This window comes from Erythrolamprus reginae, chromosome 3, assembly GCF_031021105.1.
Source record: "Erythrolamprus reginae isolate rEryReg1 chromosome 3, rEryReg1.hap1, whole genome shotgun sequence".
Taxonomy (NCBI): domain Eukaryota; kingdom Metazoa; phylum Chordata; class Lepidosauria; order Squamata; family Dipsadidae; genus Erythrolamprus; species Erythrolamprus reginae.
In genome coordinates this window covers 180,208,248-180,221,759 of record NC_091952.1, presented here as the reverse complement: position 1 = coordinate 180,221,759, position 13,512 = coordinate 180,208,248, and the positions used below count along the sequence as shown (strand labels likewise).

The window sequence follows — 13,512 nt, the reverse complement described above, 5'->3', positions numbered from 1 at the left end:
CCTCCAATATGTCCTTGACAAAAGAAATAAATAAAATAAACAGAAAGATCTACCTAACCCACCATCTATGCCAAATGAGGAAGAAAACCCTCACGCCCCTTTCCACAGCCACAGGTAAATGTCAATCCCATCTCCTGCAAATGGCTCCCTTTAAACGCGAGGCTCCGCTATGCCGGCGAGCTCCCCCCCCCTTATAATTTTTTTTCACCAAAGAGGATCCATTTTTTCCTCCTGAATCGCACATAAACAGCAGTAGGCGACGGAGGGGGGGGGCACAAAAGTCGGCCCGACTCTTCTCTCCCGCAACCCCCCCCCCCCCCTCGAAGCGTTGAGGCATCGCTGCTGCCGCAAACGCACGAACGAACGCGCTGACAAGGCTGGCGCAAAAAAAAAAAAAAAAACTGCCTCCGCCGAAGCCCAGGATGGCAACCTCCTCCTCTCCCCCCCTCAAAGGGGCGGGGCAGGTGGAAGAAAGGTGCCTCGAGGACAATCCCGGCGTCCAATCGGAGCGCCGCTCCTGCAGCTGCGCGCCTTGGGCAGCTTGGGATCTGTAGTTTCATTGTAAGCCATTTTGTCTGAGGCTGGCTGCAACTTTCCCGGAGAGCGAGGACGGTTCTTTAACCGCGGCGCGAAGCTTGCTCCTTTCTCTTCTTCCTGCTTGCAGGCGAGGTTGAGTCCGCAGGGTAGCCCGCTCACTCGCCCTCCCGCCCTCCCGCCTGCCTTTTGCCCTCAAAGAGAGCGGGAGATGTAGCCGGACGAAGCTGCGTTTTGCTCGCCAGGCAAGGGGGGGAGAGGAGGGCAAGGGAGGACAATTAAAGAGCTTTGCAGACACAGAAAAGGAGAAGAGCTGGCGACAGAGCGTGTCGTGGACGCAGGGATTGTCCTCCAATTCTTTCGTCAGGATTCCTCGCCGGGCTCCGGGAGCTGGACTTGGTGCCTCCGGCTGGGGCAGCCACCGGGAGTGCGTGTGCCGGGGCGAAAGAAGATTAAGGCTGCCCTGGGTTCCTTAAGCTGCAGCTGCACCGGGATCTTTGGGGGTTGGAGCTGCGGAGATGCATAGAGAGTGATCTCTCTCCCTCTCTCTCTTTTTTTGCGGCTGGCATCACGTTAAGAATTGAGGCGAAGCCCTAAGTCCTCCTTTACCCCCCTTTCCTCCCCCCCTCCCGTTTGTCTGCCTGCCTCTCTTCCTAACATCGTATTTTTTAAGGAATTGGGCCACTTAAAGTTGCTGCTGGAAAGCCGCCCTGATTAGTTGTCTCTGTTTGTCTCGGTATATACGTGTGTGTGTGTGTGGGAACTGAAGAAGAGGCGACTCGTATAATCAATGTGTGCAGCCTCCGCTGCTGCTCGAGTTGTCTGCTGCAGCACTTGAAACGTGACTTCCAACATTACAAGGGGGAAATTTTTTTTGCCCTTTTAATCCTCTCTCCCGTCTTTTTCAAGATGTAAACTACATCTCGGACACTCCAGGCCTACGGATCGCTTTTGGTGGCTTGCAAAAGAGAAAAGGAGCGGGGACACACAAGAAGGGTGTCTTTTTTGTGTATAGGGTGTAAAATTTCCACGATGAATGTTTCTCTAAAGTGATTTTTTTGTGTGTGGTGCTGGTGCTGGTGGTGGTTTGCTTTGGATTTGGCTTTTTTTTCTTCCCCTTCTGTTTGACCTCGCAACCCAACCTATTTTGGATTTATTGCACGGAGGGATTGCATTGTGTGCGAAGAAAATCGGATTACAAGAAACCACTATAAACAAGAAGCAAGCAAACAAACAAACAAAAAAGGATCCCCCCCTCTCAAAATCGGTTGCGGCTTTTAATTCATGAAGCAATTGTCCCCATTTGCAATCAGAATCCGGATATCAGAATGAGCAAAGAAAGACCCAAGAGGAATATAATTCAAAAGAAATATGTAAGTGGTTGTACCTTATACCGTTTGTTTCGTTGGTTTCTGGAAATGTCCGTGAATGTCAAGTTAACGATGGCTTTAAAGAATGCCTAGAAATGTTGTCTATTCCATTCGTTGGGAATGGAGGTGAAATTCAAAAGCTCTTTTATTTGAAAAAAAAAAGCTGGTTTAGAAATGAGATTCGGGTCGAGATACCTCAAGTGAATAAATGTATTGATCGCAAATTACACAGTCATAATGGAGTTTTAAAAGATGAAAGACACGGGGTTGCTATTGATAATGCAGCTAAACTGCTTTTTCAAGCAGATTTCACTTTGTATGCAAATAATCACATTGTTGTAACCTATGCAAGGGGTTTGAGGAAGCATCTTACCCATTCGATGATAGAGTAAACTTGAAATTTAATGTGTGGTTTCGCCGATTTAATGTTTAATCTATCAACTCTAGACTGTATGGTCGTTTGCTTTACTGGGTTTGCAGCAGAAACCAAACCAGTTGGGCATCATGTTACTAGAAATGTACTTGCAAGGCCTGGTAGCATTGGTGATGTTGGTAGCAAAAATGGCTCTGCATTTGACTGATTTTTATGCTTCTAGAGAAATACATTTAAGCGTAAAAATGGTATATTAAAAATCAAAAACATATGATCTTATAACCCTACAGAAATTGTTACCATGTTGAGTTTGTTCCACATATGATTTTGATTGGGATGGCAAATTAACCAAGTTTGTAGCAACAGAGTAGTCTAAACTAATATACTTTTAAAAAAAAGACTCGAAATATTGAATAAAAATAGGCAGGTGTTAAACGAAACTGTTACAACTGACACAAAGTTGTATTCTCTTGTGAGGCCTCTTAGGGATTCTCTTGTATTCTCTTGTGAGGCAATAGGGATGGCTCGTTTTCTCAACCCTTCCTCTTTGTTTTCAATAAAGACTTCATAAAGTCATAATGGACTATTTGAGCAGTTTTGAAACGAATTTGGGAGAAAAGCGAGGCCGGCTAATAAAAAGGGAATTTCAAGCTTTTTTTTTTCTCCACCAGAGTCTGAATTAAAAATAGGACCGCATTGCAGAGGAATTGCGATTCCAAAGTAGGGTACTTGAAAGTATTTTGAGAGTGTTTATGTAGAAAATCTAGGAAACATGTTGGCTGCGCATGGTTCCCGTGTAGTGAAACAAAGCAGAAAAGGGGGTGGGGAATCTGGAGCGTTAAAATACACACACACACAACACACACGCCAAAAACCTGTCTTCAGCTATTCTAGGTCTGCACGAGTGAACAATGCAACTCTGCTCCCGCAGTTTACTGAAGGGTGGGGGAAAAAATCAGAAGGGATGTCACTCTTCTGACGTGACTCCGGATCTTTAGTGGAGGAGTAAAATCACACCTTCGGCGTTCGTACAAGTTCGTCAAGTTGGGGGAAAAAAATAATAGGCGGGGAGGGGGGCGGCGGTTGCGAATTAGGCGGCCCCCGTTTCTGCCATTGCGGTGACTGGCGATCGCCAAGTAATGGCTGCTTTATTTTGGACCCTCCCGCCGCTTTGCACTAAAAAACTACGTGCGGTGGTTTGAATGCATCTCTCCCGCACAGCGCCAGCAACAGGTTAAAGCGGAATGTCAACGCGAGTTGCTTGGTTCCGGGCCATTTAGTCGGGGCCAAGTTTTTGTTGATCTTCTGACGTCACAAAAGGAAGGGCCTGGCTGGCCGCGATGGAATCTTGAAGTCTCAAGTTCCCAAATCTCCGCCCATCCTCCTGTGACGTCACGCTCCGAGGCGGGCCGTGTAGACTGGGTACTGTGTGTGAGCGTGAGGGGGAGAGAAACGGGGTGTGAAAAGGGGCTACCTGTTTGAAGAAAGGAAGCGGCGGTGCAGCACGGTGCCGATTAGGCCTCTAGCTAGCTAGGCTGACAGGTGTTTTGGAATACTGTGTTCAGTTCTGGAGACCTCACCTACAAAAAGATATGGATAAAATTGAACGGGTTCAAAGACGGGCTACAAAAATGGTGGAAGGTCTTCAGCATAAAACGTATCAGGAAAGACTTAATGAACTTAATCTGTATAGTCTGGAGCAGTGTTTCCCAACCTTGGCAACTTGAAGATATTTGGACTTCAACTCCCAGAATTACCCAGCCAGCGAATGCTGGCTGGGGAATTCTGGGAGTTGAAGTCCAGATATCTTCCAAGTTGCCAAGATTGGGAAACACTAGTCTGGAGGACAGAAGGGAAAGGGGGGGACATGATTGAAGCATTTAAATATGTTAAAGGGTTAAATAAAGTTGAGGAGAGACGTGTTTTTAATAGGGAAGTGAACACAAGAACACAAGGGGGCACATGATCTGAGGTTAGTTGGGGGAAAGATCAGAACACGAGAAAATATTTTACTGAAAGAGTAGTAGATGCTTGGAACAAACTTCCAGCAGACGTGGTTGGTAAATCCACAGTAACTGAATTTAAACATGCTTGGGATAAACATATATCCATCCTAAGATAAAATACAGGAAATAGTGGTCTTTTTCTGTGATTCTATGTGTAGTAATTATACTGCTCAAAAAAATAAAGGGAACACTCAAATAACACATCCTAGATCTGAATGAATGAAATATTCTCATTGAATACTTTGTTCTGTACAAAGTTGAATGTGCACAACCGCACGTGAAATTGATTGTCAGTCAGTGTTGCTTCCTAAGTGGCCAGTAGTTTGATTTCACAGAAGTTTGATTTACTTGGAGTTATATTGTGTTATTTAAGTGTTCCCTTTATTTTTTTTTGAGCAGTGTATTTCGCATAACCTTTGGTGTGCTCCCTTCTACCTCTTGGCCCCCTCGCCTTCCCATGGCGGGAATAGTGGGTGCCCTTTTTGGCTGGCTGACCTGCTCAGGTTAAACTGCTTCCTCTTTTTGCAGGCACCTTCCCCATGGAAGGAACCTTTTTTTTTCGTAAAGGAAGAAAGATGATTGCCTTTCTGTATGCCCCAGTTGGTTTGCAAAAACAGAGTCGACACATTTCACTGTGCCCTTGCATATTCTGCTACTTAAAAATGAGCTTCTCTCTCTATTTCCCCCCCCCTGGTACCCTGCAGAAGGGGTTATATTTATTTTATTTATTTATTTATTGGATTTGTATGCCACCCCTCTCCGAGGACTCGGGGTGGCTCACAACATAGCAAACAATATACAATGTACAAATCTAAAAATCCAATTAATTTTACTAGAAAAACTTTAAAACTCTAATAACATTTAAAATAATTATTCCCATTCACATTGCAAAACATACTACTGTACATTTGTCGGCCAGGGGTCAAGGGTCTAATGGCCCCAAGCCTGGTGGCACAGATAAGTCTTTAAGCTTTTACGGAAGGCGAGGAGGGTGGGGGCAGTACGAATCTCTGGAGGGAGCTGATTCCAGAGGGCTGGGCCCCCCACAGAGAAGGCTCTTCCCCTAGATCCCACCAAACAACATTATCTAGTTGACGGGACCCGGAGAAGGCTGACTCTGTGGGACCTAACCCACAGAGTATATGATTTACTGTGGGATTTTTATGTGAATGTGTACATGTAGCACAATGGAATGTTTGGGATGGGTTTGCATAGTTCACTAGGCCATGGGTAGGCAAAGTTGGCTCTTCTATGACATATGGACTTCAACTCCCAGAATTGCTGAGCTAGCATAATCAGCTCAGGAATTCTGGGAGTTGAAGTCTACAAGACATAGAAGAGCCAACTTTGCCTACCCCTGCTCAAGGCTAAAACGAGAACAGATCATTCTGATTATATCCCGATTATAATCCTGATATAATAAGGTTCATGTAGTAATTGCTAAGAGTTGACACACATCTGATGCTACCTGATAAATGCATGGGATATCATTACGTCACAAATGAAGTCACAAAGAAGAGAAATTTGTAATAATTGTAGTTAAAATGTATTGTGGGAAGTTTAATGAGGTATATTTGGATCCCAAGGATGGCCACACCTGTTAATTATGTTCTCTTTTATTGCATGGCTTTGGCCTCAATTTTGAAGCCTTTCCCCCCAGTAATCTGTTTTGTTCTGATTCCACCTTTTCACAAATTCTTAACATTTTCAAAATTATAAGACCACAATTGCCCTGAAAATTGCTGTTTTGAGTCAAAAGAAAAACGTGTTTTTGTCAAGAGCAGTTGGAAGAAACTTTTTTTCACCAAGAAGTAATGGCTGGGGAATTTGATGTCAGAAGTACTCAGAGAACATATTGTCCACATATGATTGGACTTATATGTAAACTAGATTGCAACTCTGCCTATAAAATGTCATAATATTCTTGTGTAACCAGTTTGCAAATTGAGCATATGCAGTCATCTGGTTACTCTCTCAGTGGAAGAATTTAGTGATGGGGAAAATTAATGTTTGTAGAATTAATGCGTCGTTTTTGTTGCTGGCTGGATTGTACTTTATACTGTGAAGTTGATATCAAGTAAGTATAGGTTTGGAACTAGAAATATGATATATTGGGGACTAATAGCGTTGGGAGATGATGCTAAAATATACTTAAATTGTTTTATCGAATGAAAACTCATGTTTCCTGCTGATGCAGAAATTGGAAAGCCCAACTATGCAGAGAGTGCCACAACCCATCCAGAGACTTTGAAAGTTGTTACATAATTCTTCTTTTTAATGTTAGTATGCATTTTAAATGAAATTGTAGTTATTACCACAGGCACAAATAGTAGTCTTGTCCTAAATAGTTGGGAATTATATATTGATCTATATAGTTGCATGGAGTTTGTGTGATGTTTTATATTTCTTAATAATGCTGTATGCTGCTCCTATATTTTGTAAATAGGGTAGATATAGGCGGTAAGAGGGATAACTTAAATAATAATACTTGGGGGGAAATATCTTTATTCAAATGTGATCTTTTAATATCATATAATAGTAAATATTCTCCCCCACTGAAAGTTCTTTGAGGAGGAAATTTGATTTAAAGTATAATTCAAGTATCAGAAAGCCTGCACTAACATAACTTGGGTAGTTACATGTATACAAGTATTCTTTTTTTTTTCCTAATTAAAAACTACATCATGTGGCCCCCATAACAACAAATATATTGTTTTGGAATATATTTTTGATGGAGCTAGACTACAGTGGTACCTCTACTTAAGAACGCCTCTACTTAAGAACTTTTCTAGATAAGAACTGGGTGTTCAAGATTTTTTTGCCTCTTCTTAAGAACCCAAGCTGGGAAAAATTTCCCAGGAAATTTGAGAGCGGCATGAAGGCCCACTCAGTTTCCTGCCATTCCCCCTTTAATCCTGGCCATCTCAAGCTTTTCTGGGCTGCCAGAGCAGCCTTTCAGTGGCGCTTAAGGAGGCTTTGGCAGTCCAAAGCGAACAAAGTATTTTCCTTTCTCTGGGATCTTGGAGAGGGCTGCCAGCGCCCAGAGAAAAGAAATGCTCCCTTCGCTCTGGGCAGCGGCTGTCCTCCTCCTCTTCTTCCTCCTCCTCTTCCCACCCAAATTTCGAGCTTTTATTTCTTTCCTAATGGGTTTGCACGCATTATTTGCTTTTACATTGATTCCTATGGGAAAAATTGCTTCTACTTACAAACTTTTCTACTTAAGAACCTGGTGATGGAACAAATTAATTTCTTAAGTAGAGATACCACTGTATATTCTTTAGTCATTTAATCTTTGGCTGAATAGAATGGTTTTTCTTGGGTTGGCATCTGACCTATTGGTTTCAGTGTGGTTTATTGTGGAATAAAATCAGTTTGGGTAGGGCGATGTATTAATTGTGTAACCATATTCACTTTATCACAGTTCCCATTTACATAATTACATTAATTTTTCCCTTAAGGGTTCTTGAAAGCTGGAGGGGGGGGGGTTTGTTAAAATTCAGCACCTCACCCTCTGAAGGAAGTGATCCACAGTTTTCTGTGAACTGCTATAACTTTCCCAAAACAAATGAAACATTGCATGCATACATTTCTTAAGGGTCATGTTAGATGATTTGGCTAAAAAGTTCTAAATTTTTCAAGTGGTCTTGCTAACAATTACAATTTTCCCACTTAACTCAGTCTCCTTCATAATATTGATGACAAAATGGGAGTAAATTTGGTACTAGTCAAAGAATATACACGTAAAAAACAAATAATTTCAGGAACATGTCATAAAACATTATGAGGGATTGAATAATCAATTAAACATTAGCCATATTTGATATGCTAAACAATTATTTGAAAAATATAGTAGTTAAACAATATTTTATTGACATCTCTAATGAAGAAGATGAGTTAATAGTCACTATTTTTTTCCTAATGAAATTGTCCAGGATTTATGTTTCTGCAATGATAGAACATAGATTGCACTTTTTCATAATTCCATGATAATTTCCAGTTACGTTTTCAGTACACAGTGGGATATACTGCATAGTCAACAAATATCTAAAATTTGGTTAGTTATTAATATTCTCCAAAGAGTTTTTTAAATCCTCAAAAAGAATTTCCGCACCATTAATGGTACTTAAAGTATAGCCTACAGTGCTCAATGGGACACAGTTTAGATGAATTTTGAAATATCAATCTTTTTTATATCTCACTAAAGTTATATAGAATTTGGATATTTAAGATAAACAATTTTCTTAGGAACTACCCATTTCTGCTTCTGGACCATTCTGAGCCTCCTTTAAATGAAGGTTCCTTCGATTTTCGCAGGGGATGCGTTCTGAGACTGCCCGCGAAAGTTGAATTTCCGCGAAGTAGAGATGCGGAAGTAAATACACTATTTTTAGCTATGAACAGTATCACAAGCCATCCCTTAATACTTTAAACCCCTAAATTGCAATTTCCCATTCCCTTAGCAACCATTTAGATTATTACTCACCATGTTTTTTAATTAAAATTTATTTAAAAAAATATTTATTAAAGGTGGACGAAAGTTTGGCGATGACATATGACGTCATCGGGCAGGAAAAACCGTGGTATAGGGGGAAAAACTGCAAAGTGTTTTTTAATTAATATTTTTGAAAAACCGTGGTATATCGAGCGAAAATCGAGGGAACACTGTATTGCTTATGTTTTATAAGCGAGAACTAAAAGGATTCCCAGTTCACTGAATTTTACATTTTTATGTGTGAAGCAGAGGTGGCTTTCAGCAGGTTCTGATCAGTTCTGGAGAACCAGTTGCAGAAATTTTGAGAAGTTTGGAGAACCAGTAAATACCATCTCTGATTGGCCCTACCCCCGTCTTTTATCTGCTTCTCGAACTCCTTGTTGGGAGGAAATGGAGATTTTGCAGTAACCTTTCCCTGCCACACTTACCAAGAAACACCCACAGAATCAGTTATAGAAAAAAAAAATTGAATTCCATCACTGGTATGAAAGACAATGTTATATGAACATTGATCATTCAATTCCTGTTGAAGGAAATGGTTAGTGTACAAGATAGCAAATTGCTGTCAGAGGACAATAAATTCAGAAGTATGAATATCCTATCGTCTGACTTTTTAATCTAACCTATTCCCCCGATAACTATCACAGTTATGTGGATAGCAATTGAATTATGGATTGCAAGGAATCAGAAAAGGTTCACAAGTTCATTTAATCCTCTAAATCAGTGGTTCTCAACCTTTCTAATGCCGCAACCTCTTAATACAGTTCCTCATGTTGTGGTGACCCCCAGCCATAAGTCTAGCCCCAATTCTCCCAACAGAGCTTTAAGCTGATTGGCAGGAAGGTCAGAGGGACACACCCACTGTAAAAGCCTGATTGGTCAGATTGTAAAAATATGTTCCAAGGCACCAGAATAGAAGCTTTAGTTCCTAACACCATAGGAAATTTGTCTTTTCCCATGGTCTTAGGCGACCCCTGTGAAACAGTCGTTCGAGCCCCAAAGGGGTCCCGACCCCCAGATTGAGAACCACTGCTCTAAATAATCACATGCTTGTGGCACTGGTATTTTGTTGATGAGAAAAAACCACTGGTAAGGAATGGATAAGGATTTATTGATTTGATTGATTTGATTGATTCATTGATTCATTGATTCATTGATTTATTGATTGATTTGTATGCCGCCCCTCTCCGCAGACTCGGGGTGGCTAACAACAGTAATAAAACAGTATATAACAATAATCCAATACTAAAAACAGTTAAAAACTCATTATATAAAAACCAATCATACATACAGTGATCTCTCGGTTAGCGCGGGGGTTACGTTCCAAGACCTCCCGCGCTAACCGATTTCCGCGTTATACTGGATGCGGAAGTAAAAACCACCATCTGCGCATGTGCGCCATTTTTTTCATGGCCGCACATGCGCAGATGGTGGAGTTTGCGTGTGGGCGGCGGGGAAGACCAAGGGAAAGTTCCTTCAGCCGCCCAACAGCTGATCTGCTCCGCAGCGCGGAAGCAGCGAGGAGCCGAAGATGGGGTAAAGGCAAAGGGGAAAGCCCATCTTCGGCTCCTCGCTGCTGCCGCGCTGCGGAGCGGATCAGGTGTTGGGCGGCTGAAGGAACCTTCCCTTGGTCTTCCCGCCGCCCAGGCAAAGGGGAATCCCCAAGATCGCTTGCCGCTTTGCAGCTTGGAGCCTTGCTTCGCCTCCTTCGCTGCAATAGGCAAGCGGCAAGCGATCTTGAGAAAGAGAGAGAAAGGAGGGCGACTTGCCAGTCCACGCCCCCCTGGATGAACAGCCTCGCATGGCCCCAGCGCCGGGCTTTGCTGTTGCCTCCGCCCCCATTCGGCTCTGCAGCTGAGAGGCCTTCCCGGCAGAGCCCTCCCCAACAGCTCCCGCCGCCAGCGCAAAAAAGAAAAGAAAAAAAAATCCCCAAAAGAGGCAGGCACAAAGCGGGGGCACAAGGGGAGCTGCCCGGCAGAGGTTGCTTTTTTTCTTCTCGTGGGCAAGTGGAGGGGGGGAGAGAGAAGGGAGGAAGAGAGTGTGAGAGAGGAAGAAAGAGAGAGAGAAATGATAGAAAAAAGGGGAGAAAAAAGAGAAATGAGAAAATGATTGAAGCATAGTGACAGGAAAGAAAGAGAAAGAGACAGAGAAGTGACTCTTGGTGATGACGTATGACGTCATCGGGTGGGAAAAACCGTGGTATAGCAAAAAAAAACCGTGGAGTATTTTTTAATTAATATTTTTTGAAAAACCGCGTTGCAGCGTTTCGCGCTAATCGAGACCGTGCTAATCGAGGGATCACTGTACAGACATACCATGAATAAAATTGTAAAGGCCTAGGGGGAAAGTGTATCTCAATTCCCCCATGCCTGGTGGCAGAGGTGGGTTTTAAGCAGCTTACGAAAGGCAAGGAGGGTGGGTGCAATTCTAATCCCTGGGGGGAGTTGGTTCCAGAGGGCCAGGGCCGCCACAGAGAAGGCTCTTCCCCTGGGTCCCGCCAAGCGACATTGTTTGGTTGACGGGACCCGGAGAAGACCCACTCTGTGTGTCTTTATGTCAGGGCCTGCCGGTTAATGCTGGCAGCAACTGCATGTCACTCTTGTCTGTTGGGAAGCTTGAAGGGCTAATTGCATTTAGGCTGGTGCTGCATCTCGGTTTGGGATTTCTGATTTTCCCAAGGGAGCATGGCCCTCCATTTGTATCACATCCTGTTGAAGTTGTGACTTTGCTCGGGGGAGTAATTGAATCCTTTGAAATTGCTGCTATTTCTTATACATCTCTGATGCAAGCTTAGTTGCACGGATGCATGAAAAATACTATTCAGAGATGACTTACGGTGATTCTCAAGTGTCCCTTTTCTCAGTTTATGGATAAGAAACAACTTACTACCTTTGCAGTTCTGGCAGAGAATATTACAAGGAAGTGAAAAATGCGTGTTTTTTCTTTAACCAGCTCTGTCATACAGTGTGCTTCCAATAGAGAAACTAGTGTGCCACCCAAGAGAGAGTTTAGAAATGGGAAAGTTTAATTTGATTTCATGATTTCCTTATGAAACTCTGGGAAAGCTAATAGTTCCCGGCCTTTAGTTATCTGAAAATGATCTATAATGCAAAGGCAAGCATTGCCACACACAGCGAGGTCCATAAATTGTGACAGTGACATTATGAGTAGACAAAGAGAGCCATTAGTTTGACCAAGAGCTTGACTAAATTTTGTTAAGAGCTCTTCAGAACTTTATATTGTATACCTAAAATTTAAAAGCTAGCCTATGTATATTTTGTTTATCTCTTGGATTTAGTTTATTTCATTTATTTATGTGTTATATTGCTAGCTTGTTTTTCATATAGGAGGTCCTTGGGCTACATAAAGCATTTATTGCTGCTTATCCCCATAACAATCCTGTGAGGTTGGCTATGCTGACTAAAGTTACATTGCAAACTTTATTGCTATAGATAATAATCATTGCATCCTGGTGTTGCATAATGGGGAAAGAAAACTGCTTATCTTCAAGCAAAAGCAAGCAAAATGGTCCTTTATATGCTCTGACATGATGTAGAGAGTAAGAAAGATGACTTTGATGGAAGTTGTTGCTTGGACAAAAGGGACTGAAGTCCAGATCAGCCAAATAAGCGGCTCATGAAAATACCTCCCTAATTCACTGAGCTATAAGAGGAAGGGGAAGGAACAGCACAATCAGTTGCAAGGTTCTTTTATTGCAACCAATTCCAACAAAAGGAGTTTTAGCCTTGTGTTGGAATTGATTTCAGGGTCTGATCTACCTGTCAAACTCACAGCCCGCAGGCCAGATGTGTCATGTACTGGCCATGCCCACACCTGATTTAGCGAAACGTCACATGACGACAACGTGACAACACAAGCTTAACACCCCTGACCTAGAGAGTCTGACACATGGAAATTAGGGTGGATTTTCAATCTTTATTGACTTTCATATTCATACAAGTTCAAGCAAATGCCCAGTTTCTAAGGATTGCTAGATAGGAAAAAGCTATTATCAAATAATGCCGTTCTCAACACTGACTATGTATTCCTGTAGCGTGTCAATTTGATACAGTGCTGTTCTTTGTGGATGTTAACAATGACAAAATCATTAATTGTGCATGGAGAATTGAACTTGCAAGCATGCCGAACTAATGGATTTATGAAATGGCTCACTACCTTGGAAGTTCTCAAAAAGCAAGAAATGTCTCCAGGTTGGCAGGTGAAGATGCTATGTCCCAGTGTATTGGCCTTTGGTTGTTTCCCAGATATATTGGAATTTAAGCCAGGATCTTCTGAATATTAAATTTGAAAAAAAATCTTTCTTCCAAAACGTTTTAGATCCTATATATTGAATTTCTGAGATTTAAGTATCCCCCAAAATTAAAAAAAAAAGATTTTTCTATACATTTCTAGTATCATTTTGTTCTGCTTATTACTTTAGTTCTTATTATGTGCATCCAGTATGTTAACATGTATATATAAAAAACAGATTGTAGGACTGGATAGGCTGTGTTCTGACACTGAAGGTTGACTATAAATAAAATAGAATTTCAATAAACCTTGCAGGCATTCTAACATAATGTAGGCTTTTAAAATGTATTTAGAGATGTGCAGCTCATAATTAAGCATGCTTATTTGGAAGTAAATCCTACTGTTTTTACTGAAATGTAAACATCTAAACATCTGATTAAAAATAAACTTAGCTTACATCTTCTAATTTACAAAGATAGAGTGTTT

The 13,512-nt window shown here is 41.9% G+C and overlaps 1 protein-coding gene across 1 annotated transcript in view; it reads left to right on the top strand.

The window, feature by feature from the left end:
* The first annotated feature begins 558 nt into the window (after positions 1-558).
* JARID2 (jumonji and AT-rich interaction domain containing 2) overlaps positions 559-13,512 on the top strand; it is a 319,301-nt gene continuing 306,347 nt past the window's right edge. Inside the window, exon 1 of the mRNA XM_070747321.1 lies at positions 559-1,907. Coding sequence (XP_070603422.1) covers positions 1,863-1,907 — 45 coding nt within the window. The 5' untranslated portion in view covers positions 559-1,862. The remainder of the gene's footprint in view (positions 1,908-13,512) is intronic.